This window comes from Vitis vinifera, chromosome 7 (assembly GCF_030704535.1).
Source record: "Vitis vinifera cultivar Pinot Noir 40024 chromosome 7, ASM3070453v1".
NCBI classification, from domain to species: domain Eukaryota; kingdom Viridiplantae; phylum Streptophyta; class Magnoliopsida; order Vitales; family Vitaceae; genus Vitis; species Vitis vinifera.
In genome coordinates, this window is record NC_081811.1 from 24,283,240 (window position 1) to 24,305,664 (window position 22,425).

The window sequence follows — 22,425 nt, forward strand, 5'->3', positions numbered from 1 at the left end:
AGCCTTAAATGCCGACAATTTAATTTTTCCTAAGTAATTCCGTGCCCCGAGTCCCCTCCTTCTTTGTTTGTAGCCGCTGCCAAACCACACCACGCGCCACCCGGACTCATATACCTAAAATGCGAGAAGATTAGAGACCCCGTGAGTGGGAAACTGGGTTTCAAGGTGGATGGCGCGTGGCAACAGAGAATGTGCGTGGCTTCTGCATGAACTGTACAGCAGTACCACCTCATCGTCCTGACCACTCCACCTCACGCCAGAGTCCCTTTTACGGTGCAGTAAAAATAAAGACGATGAGGTGAAAAAGTGATAAGTGATAACGTTACCCGTTAACCGGGTGTAGCCGGTCAAACTGGGAAGGGTACCATGTGAGATTGGGGTAGAGAGAGGGAGAAAGACAGAAGGAAAGAAAGAAACAGAGAGAGAGAGAGAGGGGCTTCAGAAACGGGAAAGTATATGTATATCAAGGGCTTTCAAGGAAGAAGGCCCTTTTTGCAGGAGAGAAATTGATGGCCACACTCTCTCTCTCCTCTTATCTTCTCTCTTGATTTATTTATTCTTTTCTTTCCAAAAAAGAATTGCAGAAAAACGCCGACTTTCGTCTCCGGTGACGGTGCCACCGCTCAACCGCAGCTTTTGCCTAATTTAATTTCCCTTTTTGTTCTTAATTACGGATTAGCGGCAAATTAATGGAGTTTGAGGATCAAGAAGAGCACGAGGAAGAGATTGGGTTGCCGACCAGTTACGACTCCTTTGGAAACTCGACCAGAGTCAAAATGGCCACTTCTGGAGGCGAGGGTTCTCCTGCCCCCAGAAAGCCCAGGTACAGGGAGTGCCTGAAGAACCATGCCGTCAGCATCGGAGGGCACGCCGTCGATGGCTGCGGAGAGTTCATGGCGGCAGGAGCTGAAGGCACCCTGGACGCGCTGAAATGCGCGGCCTGCAACTGCCACCGCAACTTCCACCGCAAAGAGATGGAAGGCGGTGGGGAAGGCTTCCACCATCACCACCACCCCCACCAGCCGCAATTTTCGCCCTACTATAGGACGCCGGCGGGGTACCTGCACGTCGCAGCTCACCATAGGCCATTGGCTCTGCCGTCGACATCGGGTGGAGGCGGAACCCATAGCCGGGATGACCAAGAGGACGTGTCCAACCCTAGCGGAGCTGGGTCATCAAAGAAGAGGTTCAGGACCAAGTTCACGCAGGAGCAAAAGGATAAGATGTTCGGTTTGGCAGAGAGTTTGGGGTGGAGGATTCAGAAGCATGACGAGGCAGTGGTGCAGCAGTTCTGTAGCGAAACGGGCGTGAAACGTCATGTGCTCAAGGTTTGGATGCACAACAACAAGCACACCCTGGGTAAGAAACCCTAGAATCATCTATATCTATTGTATCTACCTATATCATCCTACTGCGCAGTGAGTGTAACAATGGAAGCTCATCCCAACCGGTTACAAAGTTGCAAGTGGGAAATGTTGTTGTTGCTGAGCACTCTACTTTCTCGGGAATTTAGTTTTTCTCTTTCTTTCCTTTTTTCTCCTTTTTAGGGTTTTTATCTCTCTTTCCTTCTCTTGTTATCTTCTTTGTTTTCCACTTCTGTCGTGCTGGTGTTTGGATGGATATGATATGTCCACTTGTTCCAAAATCTAGAGTAGGTTATTGTTGATGTGTTGTTCTCTTTTCGTGCATGGAAAATCTTTACTTGGTTTCAGTAGATGTTTCTTTATAGCAGTACCTAGTGAGTAACATGAGTGGAAAGATGGTGAATGGGGGTCTTAAGGTTTTCTGTGTCATAACTGGTTGGAGCTAGGTGTGAGGATATGCTTGAAACCCAAGCATTTTTCCTTCACCTTGTTCAATTTCAGCCTTCATTTGTAAATTTGTGTCATCTTATAAACTTTGGAACAGACGTGTGAGAACCTGCATTTTCCATTCACATTATCTCTTTCTACGCGTGCGTGTGCTTGTGATTTTCTTCAAGAGGGAGTTGGAGGTTCATGTTTGAAGCATTATGGATGGCATTGAATGAGTGCACTCCCTCTTTTTCTCGCTTTCTTTTCAAAATTTCAACACAGATCCCTCGTCCTCCATTCAATGTGGATGCGCGCTGTCTGTGTTAAGAGTGTGTGCTTTTTACTCGCGTGCTAGCTCTCAGAGCCTTTGCTTGCCTGCATTTCTTCTTCTCTTCTTTTCTTTTCTCTTTTATCTCTTTTGGTAGAGGTACTTTCCACATTAAATGTTGCACCAAACAAACAAAACAAGGATGAATGGAAGAGCCCCCCTTCTCTGCCTTATTTCTGTTGCAATGTCTTTGTTTTTCCTTGCTCTCCATTTACTTTTGCAGTTCAAGTGCAGTTTCCGATCTTTTCTTTTTTCTTTCTAACATTTGTTAGTTGTTTCAAAATTATGAGAGTTACAGGTTTTCCATTAAAAAATTATAGAAAAATAATATACCTTATATTACTTCAACATGGCCATATGATTGAAAAGGTAGAACCCAGATGTCTGATCATTGATAGGGGGTACCTTGGGAAGGAAAGAGCTGTACCAAATTGTTTTCACATTATTTTATACCATTTTATTTGTTTTATTTTCTCTTGGGAAAGAGAATGTATCTGCAACAGTAGTATGGTCTCATGGAAGCTCCAATCCAAACGTGGGTTGAGTCCATGTTTCCCAAAGTCGATAGATCCAAAGCTTGCCCTTAAATTCAATCTCTCTTCTTTTTTTCCTTTTCTTTTTCCCTACATGTTCCAAGGGAAACATGTGGGCACTCATCCATCAAGAAAAATCTTTATATATACACTAGAGGTACACGCTGCTTTTGTCTGCAAAATTTCAACTACTACCTGGCCTCACTTGAGATTCAGCTTTGTTGCACGGATTCCATTAAGATCCCAAGAATCTCTTTTCACTGATCTTCTTCTTCCTTCTCTTCTACAATCATTTCTCTCCAATTCTCCTCCTACAGGCAAAAGCAGCCGTTTGTAAACTGCTATTAGTTAGTAATTAAGGATTCATGGTTCAACTTGATACAGCAGGGGGTCTGGTTTGTTCGGTTAGGGTAAGATTAAGAGAGGTGTGCTTATTTTGGTTTCCTTTCACTAGTTCTATATATGAGATTTGATGTTTCAAGTATACTGGCAACATACACTTTTGTTGACGATTTTGCTTTTCCTGGACTCCAGGCTTGCCTACAAGACATACCCTTCAAGATGCTTTGCTTGTTCCGGGCGAGCCCAGTAGCAGTTAAAGCTGCACACTGGAAATGTGGTCCACCTACAAGGGCATCTTGGTCAAAGATAAGCCAGATCAAACAGTTGTAATCATCCAATTCCTCTTCTACCTATATATCCAAATTGATCCACTGTCTCTATTTTATCTTTTGGTCATTTAAAGAAATCCCAACTGTGGGATTTCAGTCTGAGAGTAATTGAAAGACGATTTGTGAAATATTATGCACTAGGTAAGGCGGTTTTCTTCTCAAATTTGTCTCTTTTTGGATCTCCTACTTGGAGTCTCAAAGTTTCATACATTGCACTTCTACCATTCTCTTAATTTGTACACATCTGAACACCTACTTGTTCTTGTTTTCATGTTATCGACTTTTGTGGTGGACATGCTGGATAACCCTCCTTGATAAACTACCTTCTTTTCAAGTCTTGGCTAGCCAGGAAGAAAAGAAAAAGTGGGAATGAACTTGGATTCAACTACAACGAATGCTATTTTTTATTTCACAGTGATTTCATCTCTTTCATCATCATTGTAATTATCTCAAACAGATGATTCATCACTATGTGTGAATTCAGTTACTTGCGTTCGCAGTTGAGGTTTTTATGACATAGGCAATGCACTTTCAGTTAAGTTTTCCACATTTGGAGACTAAGTGCCCATAACCCAACCACTTGCACGGATTGCATTTAATTGTTTTGAGATCTCATATTGACTCGTATTAAAGTCTAGATCCCTTAAATCTCCATAGTTTATAGTCAAGGTCGCCATAAGCTCGTACGTTTCACGTTCATCTGGGGTCATCTGTCCTAGTTTAATTATGAGTGAGTTACAGCCAACACCGCAACGGGAACTCTGTAGATCAGGATGATAGTCAATCTGGAGGCGTTTTCCAGGAAAAATCATCTGTTTTGCCATTCCACTGTCTCCCATGACGTAACCTTTGCTTCATTTCTCCCATGCTTTGCCTTAACTCGTTGGTCGACCCACCAAGCCCATGCATATTTTTTCTACTTGATCGTCCCCAACAGCATACGGTCAATGAATGGATTCCCGTAATTGAATCTTATCATCAATTTTATGGAAATAGGCTGCTTCTGATTTATAATCAGCATAATTGAAATTGCCCCTTCATCTAGCTGACCACATGAAGCTCAATAATGGAAATTGCTAGTCTTTCCTTTTGATGGGTCACTTTCAAGTTTTAACATCGTATTGAGGAAAGTGATCCATCCTAACCTGTCACCAATTCTAAACCATGCTAGATTTGTCACTTCTTTTTTGTCTAAACCGCCTGTGAGTGTTTCTTCAGGGTAATAACTAAAAATTCTAAAGGAAGTGTATTGCCTATTTTAGCTAAACAATTTTAAGGAAAAAAAAAACCTTATTTCTAAAATAAGAACAAGAACACATAAAAAGGCAAACTACAAATCAAATGTACAAATCCTGGGACAAGGATGACACATCAACATTATTACGATTCTGATGCTGATGCATGCATGAGTTGCCCGATCAGAAGGAACACGACTGAGTTAGTAGGTAGCTGATGGATACAAAGTTAAGAGATCTAATAACCGACATTTAAATGAAAGTAGCAGCTGCATGTGTGTAAATTAAACAACGCGTATCATGTGTGTGATGTCCTGACGCTATAAAGGATTCAGCTTGCTTGTTTGGAAAAAGAGAAAAACCTCTACAACCTGGAGAATGGGAGAGAAAACAGAAGCAAAATCAATGTTGTATGTAGTTGAGATTAAATTATAATGGCCTCAGTGAGCCTTATTTTTCATTAAAGTTGGAAAAAGGGTGATTCGTCCATCACTGCGAGAAACAAATTCATGACAAAAAATTTTATTTGTTGTGAGTTTTTTCAGTGAACCTTCTCTCAGCTGTGTTGAGATCCTATTACCATTGGATTCTTGTGTGATGAACCCCGAATGGACTTCTATGTGTTCCCTATATATATATATATATATATAGAACCTAGGAAAATAAGGCCATAGCCCGTCCATTGGTGGAACTGGAACCACCTGGCGGAATCTGACAATGATGTCATTGCCTGTTCAAAGACTGCAATACTCTAATTTGAAGAAACTGTCCTTGTGTTGAGCCTGTATTATCATCCCGAGAAACATGTCGGAACCAATAATTAATTAAGTTGAAGTAAGATTCTACAAAAATATTAGCAAAAAATGAAGCTCAACTTCAACGCCTAGAAGACTAGTGAGACACAGAAGATCATTGCTGTCCCGTCATCATGAAGCATGGGTCAGACTGAGGTATTTTTGGAGGAACATGTAAACTTGTAAGTATCCAAAATATGTACCCAAACTCTTTGATTCAAACCATTACAATTTTATCCTTACATATAAAAGATGGTCGCAAACGACTGTGCCCCCAACTTTGTGGTCTTCTTGCTGTAAAAGGTTCTAGAAACAGTATGTTGAAGAAGATAACGATGAATAAAAACTAACAAAAATTGATGGTTTAGCTGTTGTATTAATAAAGGTGATGGCTACAAGAACAATAAATATGTATTACTATTATTTTATGTAGCTGGCTATATATATATGTGTGAGCTGATCTGAGTCCTAGTGAGAGGAATGAAGGAATACATTATATAAGATATTGCAGGAGAAGCCAAAGAGGGGGGCCTCCAAAGATTCGTTTGGATTATCGACTTTTTTGAAAGCCAACTTTGCCATTGGAAAGAAAAGGTCCGAACACCTTTTTGACAGTTGAAGGAGTCGGACGATTCAATGGCTCGCCAATGGTTAATTTAGAATTGACCATTGGATTGCCTGTCCCTACTCAATCCAAAGTCCAGACAACCCCAGATGAGCTTTTCATGTGATTCCAATTTTATTGCTGTGGGACTCCACTGTCTCCACTTCCTCATTCTATTGGAACATGGTCTTTGTCTTGGTCATTAAAACTCCTCAGCTATACCCTTTATTCACCCACTCATTCCTCGTCCTATATATGTATATATTCCACCCTCTACCTTATAATTTCATTTCTCAACGGCATAATGGATTAACTTCGATTGACGAAGGGAGAATCATGAAATGTATTCAATCAACCAACATTATCGAAGTGTTGCTTTCTGGCGCCTTCCAAATGATATAAAGTCAATCATCATGTTTTATGTAGCCGCCCCAAATGGGACCATTCTATTGTCTCTAGGCTTTTTAAATTAGTCCATTTTCGCTGTTGGGCCGTTCTCACTGTTCAACTTTCGATACAGGCATCCTCTGGCTCGTATCCTGTAGTAACACCCTATAGCCGAATGTCACGTGTCGGTAGTTTTAAAACAAGGGAGTTGGTCTACTGTCCTCACTGGGCCTAACCAGAGAGGAATGCAAGTGAAACTACTCATATACTGTGGGTCGAGCTTTGGGTGCAATTACGGTTCATGTAGCTAACAGACAATGGGCTCAAAGTATGCTCAAGCATTAGCCCGGCCCATAATGAACTCATGCTTGCCACTACACCCCTTTCCCTTCACCTAGTTTTCTATGGCTCATCCGTTATGTAGAAACAAATATCGAATTTAAATTTCATTAAATTAATTTTTTTAAATTTTATAAAAAATAAAAAATACTCCAAATTTGAACTTATTTTCCAGATTGTTTCACACTTTTATTAACAAAGCATTTCATACAACACTCTCACATGACAGCATATGCTAACGATGGCTTATTATGGTCACATAGCACAATCAGTAGACGCATTATTTTCATGCCACCAACCCAAATGATCAACTCAGATTCTCCATCCAAGTTGAAGTAAATTGTGGTCTCCACTTCCATTCCCCTTATTTCTCTTGGCATTCTCAAGTTTGAGGTTACGATCATAAGACATTCTAGCCTGATATGAGCTGTTACTGATTTTCTTATTCGTAGCAACCCCAGGACTAGCTCCCGTCTGCCTGAAAGACTTGGCCGAATCAAATTTCTTGGTGTCAGCAGGCAGCGGCATTCCTCGGGTAACTTGTGTTGCAGAAGCCCGAGTTCTACTCCTTTCTGGAGCTTCCTTCTTCGTCTCTTTGATTTCGATTTTGGTTCCTCCATCCATTCTAATAATTATGTTAACCTCAGAAAGTATTTTCCCCTTTTCTCCTGATTCATCATGTAGTAGAAATTCTCTGGCATTTCTTTCCTTCTGGTGCTGGTAAAGGCGGTGCAGTCGAAGAGCAAGATGGTATATACCATCTTTGATCTCTTCCTCCAAGTCTCTCTCTATATCCACCTCAAGCTCTCCCCGGATCTTCATCTCCTCCACCGACATGATAGCGTCCCTCATCAGGCTGCTTTCACTGGAACCAATCTGTCTCATAACAATACCATACCACCACAATGTCTGTAATCAATTATCATCTATTAAGTGAAATCACAATGAAAATGATGCATACTCACCATAGGGTTATGCCAGGAACTGCCATAAAAATATCTACTCCGAGACTCCTTCAATGGAGAGACAGACATATCTGCAAAACCAAAAATGTAAGATGATCACTGAAGTTTGATGATGAAAATTGGAAGAATAGAAGTTGTGGCAACCAGAAACTGATCATTAAACCTAGTAAATCAGTATTGGAGTCAAGGCACTGCAGCCCCATCTTGTAGTGTATGTTTCCACTTGTGGTGGTGTGTCCATCTTCAATAACCTTTTTAAATCCTAGTAGAATGATTTGGACCTGAGGGGTGGGACATATGGTACAGTTGGAAGGAAGTGGACATAAGTTGGGTGCTTAGAGAGGGAATGACCGTTAGGGACGTTATTTTAGTTAGCTTATTCGAATTTAGGCGCCAAATATCTGTAGAGGAAATTGAATTTTAAGTGAGAGAGTAAGTTGAAGAAAGGAGAGGATTTTCCTTGATTATGCAGTGCTTTACTTGGAAGGAATAAAGGGGTTTTGGTTGCCCTTAAAGCACAATCCATATAGGGGGTACATACCCACATGTGTGATGTGTGCGGCCATGGACACTTACCCTGCTCGAATAATGTTGAAGGAGCACCTACTTCTTTTATTCTTATATTTTCCATACCTCAGTAGACTGGTAGCTCAGCCCAATCTCAAGTAGTGACCGGCGCAGCCTTGCTCAGCCCAAAAGAGTCATGGTTCATGAAAAGCCCAGAAGACCCTCTATGGACGAGACACTTCTCAATACGTAAATAATATAACCTTATATTCAACAAGGTCCGTCCGTTTAGGACGAGCCCAAGTGAGAAAAAAAATCGACAACCAAGATATTACATTTGATAAAAATATATATATATATATATACAAAATGTTAATTATTTGTAAATAATTATTTAAAATTTATATTTTATAATTTTTTAATGTAAGGTATGAAAACATATTTTTCCCCGAAATAATTTACAACCCGAGACGGGGATAACCATGGTATAGAAATATGAAGACATGAGACTCACGTGATGTGGTTGGTGTATTGCGAATATTGGCGACATAAATACAGATCCGCAAAGCCAGTAGCACTCGGATTGTTCTATTTAAATATTGGTAGCCAAACAGATGGTGAGAGTCTTTCCCCATCAGGCACATCACATGGCTTTATAGCTAAGAAGCGAAACTCCGCTTTATGATTCCACGAGTTGGTGAAGATTTTGAACAGACAGGTCAGCCACCTACCCTGGAGAGCCTGGACTTGCCATGGCCCATGGGGCGGCCTGCTTGTTTCCATAACTACCACCTCAAATTCAGTTTTCTACACCTAACTCCATCTCGCTAGTTTGATCCTAATGAAGTGCCTGAATACAACATTTGTGATGTCCCACATCGGATAGGGGAGAAAGTTCCTGGCGCTATATATGTAGAGACTCTTGTTAACCAGGTAGACGCGTTTTAAAGCCGTGAGGGCCCCCTTAGCCCAAAGTGGACAATATCTACATAGTTGGCTGCATGGGGGGTGTTTGTGATGTCCCACATGGATAGGGGAAAAAGTTCCTGGCGCTATATATGTAGAGACTCTTCTTAACCAAGTAGACGTGTTTTAAAGCCGTGAGGGCCCCCTTGAGCCCAAAGCGGACAATATCTACATAGTTGGGTGCGGGTCGTTACAACATTGATGCGGTTTAAATAGCAATATAAAATCTTGGAAATTATTCAACAATTTAAAATTTATAAAATAATTTTTTTTTATTTGCTAATAATATTCACAATTGAAATATTTAAAATTTATAAATAAAAAATGTAACACTATATCATTCACTATAAAATTTATAAATAATATAAGAATTTTTAAAAAATAATAAATTTATGATATAGAGGATATATATATCTCATATCTCAATTTGGAATTAATATATATAAAAAAATTTATATAATATATCTCATTTATTATCACAAAACAAGTGATGATCTAACTTATTCTCTCATTTGATGAAATTTTTAATGATCTATGTAATTCATTTAATAAACAAATTGTTTTTTAGTCTATTTGTATAATATGAATTTTATCTAAATTGAATTTGTTTTCACAAATTTTGTGAAGTCTTGCAATGCAATGGTAAGTTATGACAACAAAGATGTTCAATTGAGGGTTGGTTAAACACATGTGTAAGTCTTTTATGATTTCTTAAATTTGTTAGTTGATTTTGCCTCTTTCCCTTGTAAAGTCGTTTTTATCTATTCAAATGATTTTTCATTGAATGAAGTCACCATTATTTTATATGTGAAATTAGAAAATTAAATTTGAAATCACTAAAAGTAAGTTGTTTAATTAAAAAAACTTGGTTATTTGATATTGGTAACTTGTCTCATTCATTAAGAAAATAATATTTATTTTAAATTTTCTCTTGACTTCAATAGGAAGATGAGTTTCCTTTGAAAGTTTATAAAAAAATATTTAATTATTTTAATTCTCTTATGACTGCAATAGGAAAATTTGATTTTTTTTGTAATAGTAAATTTTGTAGCCTTCAAAATATAGTTAATTTTATTATATGTCACTTTTTGAATACGTGTAACGAGTAAAATACGTATAACCCATCATTTGTCAAACCCAAATTTTATTGAATTGAGAGACCATAATTTTAAAGACCATTTTAGAGATAATTTAATTTGCTATTTTTTTTTTTTATGGCTATAGACTTTTTTAATATTGATGCAATTAGCTTGATTATAACCATAGTCTATTTGATTCATAATTCACTTATTCAAAATTTGAATAAATAAGTTAATTGAATCATAAATGTATGGGTTAATCATATTAATTCAAATAAAATCAAACTTAATCTCACTATTAAATAAGATCTAATTATAAAATGAGCATTACCTATTTAATAATTATAATGTATTTAGGTATACGTCTTTTACTTAATTATTATTGATGTCGTCTATTTCATTGAATGCTTAAATTTTGATATGGAATGAATATCTTCCACCATAATGAATTGCACCACAAAGGATAAAGAATTAGAATTGCTTATGGTTTACTATTAATTTGCTTTCACATGAGAATCAAAAAAGGGAAAGATAAAAAATAAATATTAAGATCCCATTTGATAACTATTTTTAAGAATAGTTTTTTTTAGAACAAAAAATTGGAAAGCATGTTTGATAATTAGAAACTGTTTTATAGTTATTTATTTATTTATTAAAAATAGAAAATATGGTGTTTTTAGAAAACATACTTTAATTTTTTTTAGTTGTTTTTTTAAGAATTATTTTAAAAAATAATTATATAAACATATATAATGATTAAAAATAAAATTATGTACATAAAAATTATTTTTAAAACATATTTTAAAATATTAAAAATATGTTAAAAATAATTTTAGGTTTTCAAACATACTTTTATTTTATAAATTTATGAGAGAATGATTTTCAAAAGCTGTTTTTAAAAATTATTATTTTTAGAACTGTTTTAAAAAACAGTAACCAAATAAAGCCTAATTAGACTTGGGACGACTCCTAATTTTCTATAAATAGAATAAACGAAGAGCAGACTGGAAGAGGCACATGGTAATATTCTATGAATTGAGGGTTATTTTGGTCATAGAACCATCTACTCCGTTGAAATTGAAAAGCTTCGATACTTTTAAAGACAGGCCGTCCCGGCACAGCTACTACGGTTCCGGTTGTTTCTCTCTGGTTCACACTGCACTCCCTCCAATTCCAATCCCTACAGTTCGCTGATTCTCGACTCTATCTATCCAAGTCTCCGTACTCTCCTTTTTCACAATTGAATTGATATCACAGAAATCTCTCTTTCATGGACGCGCTCTCGCCGGCGAACGGACTCAAACTCCAACTACCAGCGCTCAATTCTCGACATGCTCGTACATTTTTCACTCAGTTCGTTGCTGTTCCGAGGAGGAGGTCGAGCAGTGTGTTAAAGAATGGTCGTGTTCGTGCACTGGCTAAGAATCCTGGGATAGATTTCTGTGATCCTGAGTGGAAATCGAAGTTTCAGAAGGATTTTGAGAAGCGGTTCTACATTCCTCACATCACTGATATATTCGACGGCGCTGTTGCAATTCCCTCTACCTTTTGTCTCAAGAGCAGGTGATTTTCTTCCCTCTACTTTTTGCCAGGTGTTTTTCGATTTTTCTTTTTTTGGGCTTTATGTTTTTAGCTCCGGGCAGTGATGATTTTTGTAGGACTTGTTGCTTGTTTAAACGGAGAGAGACTCTGTGTTTTCTCTACGATTCCAGGAAATTCTTCAACCTTTTGAACGTATCACAAAGATTCAATGACGATCCTATAATTTAACTCATTGAGTTTCTGAGAAGGATTTTATTGATGTGTAGAAAGATTACAACTTTCACTTCTACAGGGTTTGCGTTCTGTTTCGAAACAAATCATTGAAGAAGTGAAGATTATGAATATAAAAAAAGTCGGTTTTGATTTTGTTTCTCTTGTTTGGCGTCGGAGAGAAATTGTGAAGGAATGATGTACTGACAGTTTTTTCCGCTACGTTATGAGAAAACGATCGAGGTAAAAAAATAAAAAATAAAAAATCAATAGGGTCCCTTAAGGGTCAAGATTGAATGCCATTCAAATTCCACAACTTTTGGGTGCTCAGGCGTTATGAAAAATTATGCAATGTTTAGTATTCTGAGATAGAGAATTTTCAAGGGAGTTGATATATCTAGGGCTTTCAAAATTGATGGTGAAATCTGGAACTTTGTATTTTTATTGTTTAAATCTTTTGATATCCGATTTTTAGCATCCCTGTGATTTTATGTTAGAGCCAAGTTGAATTTGCATAGTAGCTCTTTTGGCTTCTGGTATAATTGCTTGGTTCATGGTTTCTTTTTATTGTGTACAGGACTCCTGTAAATGAAGATTTTGCAGATGGTTATCCATCTGATGAGAAGTGGCATGGATACATTAACAATAGTGACAGAGTACTTCTTAAGGTATATTGCCTAGTAAATTTTTCATCTGTTTAGGTTTCTTAATCTTAGTTTGATGACTGAAATTGCAAAACACATACTGGTCATCAATTATTGGAATGCAAGTAATTTAAACCATGCATTGCTTGCCTGCCTATTTCCTTTGGGTGGTGGTTTGATTTCACTCTTTTTAAATACATATCTAGGCATTAATCAGTGTTTCCACCAAGAGGCTTGTTTATAGGCTTTATGAAAGGCTCCATTTAGAGCACAAGAAAGTACTAAAGGAAGGAAAAAAAGGTAGGAAGGAATTTCAATTCCTCTTGTTTTGTTTATTGTGGAAAATACTAAGAAAAAAATAGAAGATAATAAAATTATTTAAAAATTTGTATGCTTTCAAATTCTTTATTTGTCATATAGAATAAGAAAGAAAGAATAAATTAGAAAAGCATGTGAGAAAAATTTATTGAGCTTAAACCTTTTTCTTTCTTTCCATTTTTCTTCTCTATCCTTTTCCCTTGGACTTTCCTTCTAACTTTCCAGGATCCAAATGAAGCCTTAAGGACTCCCTAGAAGAAAAAAAAACCCCACACCATTAAATAAAAAACTCTCTACATCTTGCTACTAGCGTGCACTGACTACACTTTAGCCTTAATGTTTTGACGCTCTACATATTGTCCTATTTACTAGCATCCCCGTTTAGATAAAACTGTAAAATCTAGTGGGTCAACAATTATTTAGATGCGTATACTTGTGTGCACTGGTTATTAGGTGTGGACCATTAATTTTAGACTGATCATCAATTAATTTGATAAAATAATGCTACTGAAATAAATAAACCATAGTTGTGGTATTCCAAACATTTTAGACTAGATTTCCTTGTAGTGTCAACCCAGATTAAAGGAGAAAGGATGAAAAATAGGCAGAATGCAAACTTTTAGACTCACTCTGGTGTCAAAGCAAACGAAATCAGTGTGGGAACAAATGTGATTATGTGAGTGATTTGGCACTTATTTGTTATATGTCCAAACTTTTCCCAATCCTTGATGGTATTAGATGGAGGTTTCCAGGCAGCATGATTATCTCCATTTATCATGCCAGGAATTGATTTCCATTTTTACAAATCACTCTTTTCTAGTTACAATACTGTTCACTTTTGTATTAAATATTTTCTGATATTTCAGGTCATATACTACTCCTCCCCTACATCCGCTGGTGCTGAGTGCATTGATCCTGATTGTACTTGGGTGGAGCAATGGTAAATATGTCACTCAACTTCGTGTAGGCATCTGTGAATTGAGAAAGCATGCATATGTAAAAATAAATGGAAGAATCTTTTGATCTAAAATGTTTTATGATGCATATAATGGGAATAAAAAAAGATGATTTTTCTACCAAGAAACCAGCCAAAAAAGGAAAAAAGAATAATTACTGGAGGATGGACCCAGGATCCCTTGAGACCAAAAAAAAGGCATTCAAATATATTATCTTACTTCTTTTGAAGACATGGGGCTAAATTAATGAGGATGTGATAGATTGCTACTTAACTTCTGGTGTGATCCTGTATCGAGTGTATAAGAAACATGATTCATGAAAGATCACTCTTCATGACTTATCATTTAATGTAATTATGAAATATTGTTGCCTGATTTTGATGTTTATAGAGACGGCTGGTAACCAATTAACATTGAGCCAGATTTCTCAAAAAATAAGATGTTTCACTTGTCACTTGTGAAGTTTTTTTCATTGAAAAAGGATTAGAGGAAAAGTAAAATCAGTTGCACCCAACTTCTTTTATGTTATTGTTTTCATTCTATCTTTCATGGTCCAGAAACTCAACAAAATGCTGCTTTTGATCTTAGTTATCTATCAACATAATCTAGTCATTGTTTTACTTTTAATGTTTGCATTTGATATGATATTATATTTTATCTAAAGGTTTATTTGGTGTTTGATTGATATGATGAAACCTTTCCAGGGTTCACCGTGCTGGGCCTCGGGAAAAAATATACTTCAAACCTGAAACAGTAAATGCAGCAATTGTAACTTGCGGAGGGCTCTGCCCTGGTCTTAATGATGTTATCAGACAGGTAGTTAGCATGTCCACCACTATCCTGCTCAGTCTTTTTCTGATGAAATTAGCGATATCTTACAACCCCTGATGTTGCAGACACTATAGCACCATTTGACTCATGGGGGAAATGTATTCTTCGGATTTTATATATTTGCTTTTGTTTTGTAACAGACAGCTGTTCTTTGAAGTTAAAAATCGGAGAAAAAAAAAATTTAATATTGTGCTTAATTTCATTAGAATACTTATATCTATATGCTTTCTTGAATTTGCTATGAACAGGCAGTTCATATTCTGTATCATAATGTCTATGTATGGTTTAACTTATCATGCCTTCAAAAATTGACCACTTATCAAATACCATAGTTTTTGCAAGCTCATTAGGATCCAAACAACTGGAAGTAGAAACATGGGTTAGTAGTAGATAATATACTGGTGTGGTGGGAAAAATATGGATTGATATTTAGACTGTTTTCAGGGGGATAAGCCAGGTAGGTAAGAAACTGCATAGGCTATGGTCTTTTAGACTGCCTGGTTACCAGTTTAAAAGTTGAACTGTTGTATACTTAATTACAAACCTAATTTTAATGTTAGCACACAGGTCTACATAATCAACCCTCATGCACTTGTAGTTTCCAAATTTGGGTCTGTTTTATCCTCAGGGTTTAGCTTGAACCGGCATTGCCTTTTGGAGGTTATTAATGAATGTTAATTGCTTATAGCTTTCTGGATGTTGTATTATTGTGCTAAGTTTAGACAGGATTGTTTATACTCACGTTCCACTTTTTATTCTGGCAAAAAATAGTTATGCTAATATCAGTACAATATTGTCTAAAATTGATTTTCTTTAATGCCTGTATTAAGTCTTTCAGAGATTAAGTGTGCGTCTTCTGCAGATTGTTATTACACTCGAAATATATGGTGTAAAAAACATTGTGGGAATTCCTTTTGGCTATCGTGGATTTTCTGAAGAAATAGCTGAAATGCCTGTAAGTGGGTTCTGTTCTTGCGGTTCTGTTTAAACAGTTTCAAGATATGCATACATTTAATCTTTTTTGAGAATATTTAGGAATATTCAATTAATTTGTTTGGATATGGCTCTGATTATCAGCTGTCCAGGAAAGTGGTTCAAAATATTCATCTTTCTGGCGGAAGTTTGCTAGGAGTTTCACGTGGGGGACCCAGTGTTGCTGAAATTGTTGATAGTATGGAGGTGCTCAATTTATTGTTTCCTATTGTTAGACATTTCTTTGTTTGCTTGAGGAAATTGCTGATGTAGAATTACATAATGATGCCAGGCATCAAGTGTTCTGATATATGTATTTTCATTTTGCTGTTAGAAAAGAGGAATCAACATGCTTTTTGTGTTGGGTGGAAATGGTACTCATGCTGGTGCCAATGCAATACACAATGAGGTAGTCAAGCCTGATTCTTATACTCAGCTGTTGCACATTTTTGTAATCTCATTTAAATGTCAATATCTATAAATATTTTGTTTTTGTACTTGAGGAACCTGGAATAAAGCAATTTGTTCAAGTAGAATAGTTATCACTCAAATCCTTATATCACATGCATTTCAACACACTATTCCACTTGTTATCAAACATGATTTGCATTCCTGCTGTTTAAATGTGCTTTTCATTTCTCTAGTATCAAGTGATATTGATATACTGCTACCTTATGCATATTTGTCAGCAGGAAGCTTATCAGTGTTGGGAATTGTCCCAAATTCCTAATTAGTAAATATTCCTTTTTGTAAAGAATATTGTATAGAATATTTCTAGGTTGATATATTATTGTAATATTAGACTTCCTTATAGAATAAGGAAGGTTGTTAGAAATATCTCTATAAATATTCTAGGTCATGAGGGGAAAAAGTTATGAGATGGAGATGGGCCTATAGAGACTATACGAGGTGGATAGAGATGTGAGGAAGAACGGGAGGTACCTGGTGGAGCGAGAGGGCTCGTAGTAAGGTATGGATACAAGGAGTGGGGAAACATGGGATGTTTCGGGAACCCAATAGTTGTATCTGGTTCTATCCTCTGTAATATTTTCTATTGTATAGTGGAATTATTCTCTCTCATCCGTGGACGTAGGCATGGTTAGCCGAACCACGTTAAAACCTCGTATGTGTGATTGTGTTTATCTTTGTGTTCTTGAACTAACATTGTTGGCATCAAAGCTTTCGCTGGCACTACAATCAGAGCTCCACTTTTGCAACTTTCTTCCTATCATTATGATTTTTTTAATGCTTGCTCTAATTCCTTCTAGGAATCGCCTTTCATTTCCTGGGAAGTCTAATTACATGTTCTTTTCTTTGGCTTGCAGTGCCGTAAACGACGTATGAAGGTGGCAATAGTTGGTGTTCCAAAAACCATAGACAACGATATTCTACATATGGATAAAACTTTTGGTTTTGATACTGCTGTTGAAGAATCACAAAGAGCAATTAATTCAGCATACATAGAGGTACAAATTGATTGTAGCCTCTAGGTTTTAGTTCTGCTTTGTTTCACAATTTTCAATTCACATTGAAGCTGTCCATGCCCTGATTTTCTTAGTATCAATACCTTTGTGTTAAAATGAATTTTTATTAACAGGCGCATAGTGCTTATCGTGGAATTGGTATTGTGAAATTGATGGGACGTAGCAGTGGATTTATAACCATGCAAGCATCCCTAGCTAGTGGACAAATTGATATATGTTTGATCCCAGAGGTATTTTTCCAGACATTTATTGGAGATGCATATTCATTTGATACTGGTTACTGACACTCGATATTTGCACTTCTAAGGTACCATTTCATTTACATGGCCCTCATGGTGTCCTGAGTCACCTGAAGTATCTACTTGAGAAAAAAGGATCAGCTGTAGTCTGTGTAGCAGAGGGAGCTGGGCAGGTGAGTTGCCTTATGTACTCTTTTTCACTCTCCTAGGTTAAAATGTTATGAATTAAGTGAACCATTTGCCAATTCTAGCTAAATTAATACTTATGATATCCGACCACTTTAGTTTTTTCTTATACCGATTGTTTGAGTGACTAGCTCAACTTGAGGTCAGCTGGCTATCTCAAATCTCAAACCCAAGGCAGCTCATACTCTTGTATGATACTACATTCTTTTAATATCGCTTCCTATGGCAATGGGTATTAAATTTTAATTGAGACAAAAGCAGATGCAAGTAAATATCTTGCTCAAAGGAAATGGGATACCAGAGGTGGTTTATGGAAGGAAAGAAATGGGATACCTCATACCTGCAGTGGTTTATGGAAGGAAATATAAGAGAAGCCCATACATGTGAATTTTTAATGCAAGAGGAGTTGCATGATAGCTTGTGGGATTTTATGAGTTTCTCAGTTGCAAAACTGCTATTTTCTATTTTTACCTTCAGTGGGACAGACTGATTGGTTGCACTGTGAGAACCATGGGTGCATGTTTGACAAGCTGTTAGACAAGCAATTGTTTTTAAAAAACCATTTTACCTATAAACGGTTAAACTAAGATTTCATTTGTATACACTTTCTGTTTTTTGTTTTTAAAAATAAAATCTCTATATAGAAGATAGATACTTTTGTACAAAAAAATATATATTTACCTTGTCCTTAGAAATTACTTTCAGAAATTTTAAAATTTGAGGTAATAATTTTTTTTTAATGCCTCCATTTTTTTAATCAGTTTTTAAAAACCATTACCTTTTTAATACAAGCCCTCTAAAAGTCCTTATATTTTATATGGAAGTTACTATTCGACTCAGGTGGGCAAGGCAGGAACTTCTGGATTTACTCATTTAGGAGTTTTTCCCAGCTCAAGGCACCGATCTGACTTGTTTAGAAAGCTAGAATGAAGAGGGAACACCCGGTTGAATATGGTTTGCTGGTACAGAATCCGTTGCTATTGGACTTGGCAAGTTAGCCCAGAAAGAAGAAGTCGTAGCTGCTACCTTTGTACATGCGACTGATCTAAGGCACTCTCAGAGTTAGAAGTGTTTTAAGAAGCAGTGGACTGAGAGGCTTTGGCAAGGCACTGATCTGACTTATTTAGAAAGCTAGAATGAAGAGGGAACACCCAGTTGAATATGGTTTGCTGGTACAGAATCTGTTGCTATTGGACTTGGCAAGTAAGCCCAGAAGGAAGAAGTCGTAGCTGCTACCTTTGTACATGTGACTGATCTCAGAGTTAGAAGTGTTTTAAGAAGCAGTAGACTGAGAGGCTTTGGCAGAATGGATCATTGTTCTTTCTCTCATGGTGCTTTCCTTGAGCTCCACCATTCGGGATGCTAGTTTTATGAGGATGATTCTTTCGTGTAAATCAGGGGAGTGCTGAGCCAGAGTAGAGATTGTTCAGATTGCTGAGAGCAACTGAGGGAAGAATTTCTTCAAATGGCATGCTGGAATAGTTTCTGAGTGCTTCCCTTTGTTCTTTCAAGATATAAAGACTGGCAGGCAGGCAGGCAGGCTAAGGCCAGAGATTCAATGCCCGAAAACTCTATATAAAAGATAGAAACTTTTGTACAAAAAAATATAGATTTACCTTGTCCTTAGAAATTACTTTCTGAAATTTTAAAATTTGAGGTAATAAAATTTTTTTAATGCCTCCATTTTTTTAATCGGCTTTTAAAAACCATTACCTTTTTAATACAAGCCCTCTAAAAGTCCTTATATTTTATATAAAAGTTACTATTATTTTCTATTTTTAAAAACAAAAAACAAGAAGTGAATCCAAACGAATACCAAATTTTTCTTAGTTTATTCTATTCTAGCTGCTTTCATTTGACTATGCTAGATAATTATATAGTAAATAGTAAATCTTTGACATCACCAAATGAGATAGTTGAACCATCAATCAGCTCCCTTCTCCGGTTCAATGGGTAGTGGGAAACTTATGCATGCTACACCTTTTCTCCCATTTTAGTGATCTGACATTACTCCTATGCATGTTCTTAATGGTTTTTTCAACAAATAAATGAAGACATTAGGAGATTCACACCTTAGAACTACCCCAACCCCAACCCTTCCATCACTTCTCTGCTTGAGCTTCAATTGTAATGGCAAGCGTGTGTTATTGCAACTCTAGTCCAAGAATTAAAAAAGAACAAAACCAAAAACAAAAACAAAATTCTTTCTATATATGTATTGCTTTAGTTCTAATTTTTAACGCTTTTTGGTAATTTCTGAACAATCAGAACAATAAATTTGCTGTTTCCTGGGTTTGATGGCCAACCATGTTAAGTACTTTGAAAATTTTCACTTGCTACGATGAAATGGCCAGGCTTTTACATGGCTATAACTTTAGTTATCTCCATTCTCAAAGTTTTTGAGCTACAGAATCACACTTATCCTTGCATTGGCTCTGATAGTTGGCTTTGCTATCAAGGCAGACTTAGAATTTTTGCTTTCATAGTTCCTCATCTAATTCCCATTTCTTATTGTGTCTTTTGTGTTTTGGTCAATTTAGATTCAGTTTGTTATAATCAGCAAAGCATTCACTACCTTTATGGTTTAATTTTCAGTTTTAATTCCAAAGGTGAAGATTCATTTTGAAATGTAGTCTCATCCAGGATGGTATTTTTAGCCTTTAATGATTTTCTTAATCCATATTTCACTGTTCCACTGGACAAAATTGCTGCTTAATTCCTTCCAAAATAGCTCTCATGGTTTTTATCATTTAACCAGGAATTCAAAATCCCTCAACATAAAAAGCCTTCATCTATTGAAATGAAAAGGCAAACAAGATCTTCCGATAAAATAAGTCAAACATTATGTTTTGTCTACTCCTTGAATTGGAAAGTTCTCCAAAACATAATGACATGTGACTTGGTGTTTAAAATATTCTGGTTGTTAATTGATTAGAGGATTTATATTGTTTTTTCTAACACTTGTAATTTGCTTCATTCTGGAAAACAATCATCTTATTTGTAAGATTTTTCATATGTATGATGCTATGTCATGTTACACACTGAAAACTACTCATTTTTTGTGCTATGTTGACATTATGTTATTTTGATGCTGACAAAACTAACAAAAAATTTATTTTATACTTTCGATGCAGAATTTTCTTGAGAAAACTAATGCTACAGATGCATCTGGAAATATTGTATTTGGAGATATTGGTGTACATATTCAACAAGAGGTTTGGGATTGTAATTTATCTTGGCTTCTGAATCAAAGAGTGTGTTTGACAGTGATTCTTTTTTAGTCTTTCTAATACTTGAAAGATAAAAAATTTCAAGTGTTAGAAAGACTAAAAACACTTTTTAGAATCACTACCAAACACACTCTTAATGTTTTTCTACAAGAAACTATTGAAATGATACTGATATTTATTCAATCATTATGTACCAGACAAAGAAATATTTTAAAGCAACTGGCAATCCAGCTGATGTCAAGTATATAGATCCAACGTACATGATTCGTGCATGCCGTGCAAATGCATCAGATGGAATTCTATGCACTGTACTAGGACAAAATGCTGTGAGTTTCTCATTCTTGCATTTTCCCACTATTATTAGTAACATAATTATCATTAGCAAGTAAAACTTAGCTCAAGTTGGTAAAACTCATGAAATGTTTTAGTTATGCTCATGGATGTGATTTCGTACATCAGATGCATTAGAAGGTTTAAAATTGTTTGGCTCATCAAGTGCTTTGGTAGTTAATGAAGTCTAGATGGAGTGAATGGCAAACCTTTGAGCTTTATCATGTCCCACACTGAGTGTTTTAGAGCACCCAGAAGTGCTTGCAAGATATTGAATGTGAGGTCTTGACCCATTTATAAGCTCCTTTTTGGCATTTTAGACTACTCTCTATAAGGATACATTCATGTCTTTTCTTTTCCATTAGTTCTAGAATATTCTAATTCTATGTTAGCAAACTCTAGAATGTTCTGGACCCAAACCATGCTTTTGTAGATTATGCAGGGCATTGTAGAACATTCTGTCCACCTATGCAGAATTAAGCTCTTTTAAATTTAAATATAGTAGTCTAAAATACCACCAGTCAAACTTAATAAACTTTGGGCTTGGCCAAAATTCAAGTGAGGCTCTGGCAATCTAATACAGGGCCTGAATGGTTAGAATTACTTCATTACATCCTTGGCATGAATGGAGATGTAGTCTTCAAGTATCCCTTCACTGAACCAGGTTTTCTGCTTGCTCAAATTGCAACTTTTCTTCTTATGTTTTGATGTTTGAACCATTTATGCGAAGTTATTTTGTTAACAGAGTAGATGCATGGTTTTGACAGGTTCATGGTGCTTTTGCTGGATATAGTGGAATTACAGTGGGTATATGCAACACTCACTATGTCTACCTTCCCATTCCTGAAGTCGTTTCTTACCCCAGAGTTGTGGACCCTAACAGCCGCATGTGGCATCGTTGCTTGACTTCAACAGGCCAGCCTGATTTTGTTTGATCAGCGAGCTTTGTCATCTACAATAGAGACTCGAGAAACCTTTGCTCATAAAGGGTAAACTAGAAAGCAGAAAGCCTGTTTGGAATGGTAGCTGGATAGTCAGCTTACCTCATTCTATGGTAGAAATAATACAAGGGATTATGTTCCCTACAAATTTGAACAATTTTTTTTAAGTGTATAGCATTATTATGCCAGTTCTCAGTAGGCGCCTCAATAATAAGTCCTTAGAAAGCATGCAAGCAGTTTGTTGCTTGGTTTTTAATGTTTTATTTATCATGTTTGTATTCAAGGGGAAACGTATTTGGTGGATTTAGAGACAATGAAAAACACAAACCTTAATGGCTTTA

At 36.4% G+C, this 22,425-nt stretch overlaps 3 protein-coding genes across 3 annotated transcripts; 2 read left to right on the top strand and 1 right to left on the bottom strand.

Annotated features, from left to right (window-relative positions):
• The first annotated feature begins 350 nt into the window (after window positions 1-350).
• On the top strand, window positions 351-3,488 carry LOC100853773 (zinc-finger homeodomain protein 2). Its single transcript, XM_003635009.4, has 2 exons — window positions 351-1,359; window positions 3,189-3,488. The coding sequence occupies exons 1-2, from the start codon at window positions 690-692 to the stop codon at window positions 3,251-3,253; spliced, it is 735 nt and encodes a 244-aa protein (XP_003635057.2). The 5' UTR covers window positions 351-689; the 3' UTR covers window positions 3,254-3,488.
• A 3,353-nt stretch (window positions 3,489-6,841) lies between these two features.
• LOC104878165 (uncharacterized) lies at window positions 6,842-8,051 on the bottom strand. The gene is made up of 3 exons (XM_010648028.3): window positions 7,813-8,051; window positions 7,650-7,720; window positions 6,842-7,560 (listed from the first exon to the last, which is right to left on the bottom strand). Exons 1-3 carry the CDS (start codon window positions 7,850-7,852, stop codon window positions 6,997-6,999), a joined length of 675 nt encoding a protein of 224 aa, XP_010646330.2. The 5' UTR covers window positions 7,853-8,051; the 3' UTR covers window positions 6,842-6,996.
• Window positions 8,052-11,244: 3,193 nt separating this feature from the next.
• On the top strand, window positions 11,245-22,425 carry LOC100853702 (ATP-dependent 6-phosphofructokinase 5, chloroplastic). The gene is made up of 13 exons (XM_059738553.1): window positions 11,245-11,764; window positions 12,531-12,621; window positions 13,782-13,855; window positions 14,576-14,687; window positions 15,565-15,657; window positions 15,780-15,881; window positions 16,009-16,083; window positions 17,000-17,140; window positions 17,272-17,388; window positions 17,466-17,570; window positions 20,718-20,798; window positions 21,011-21,139; window positions 21,911-22,425. The coding sequence occupies exons 1-13, from the start codon at window positions 11,472-11,474 to the stop codon at window positions 22,076-22,078; spliced, it is 1,581 nt and encodes a 526-aa protein (XP_059594536.1). The 5' UTR covers window positions 11,245-11,471; the 3' UTR covers window positions 22,079-22,425.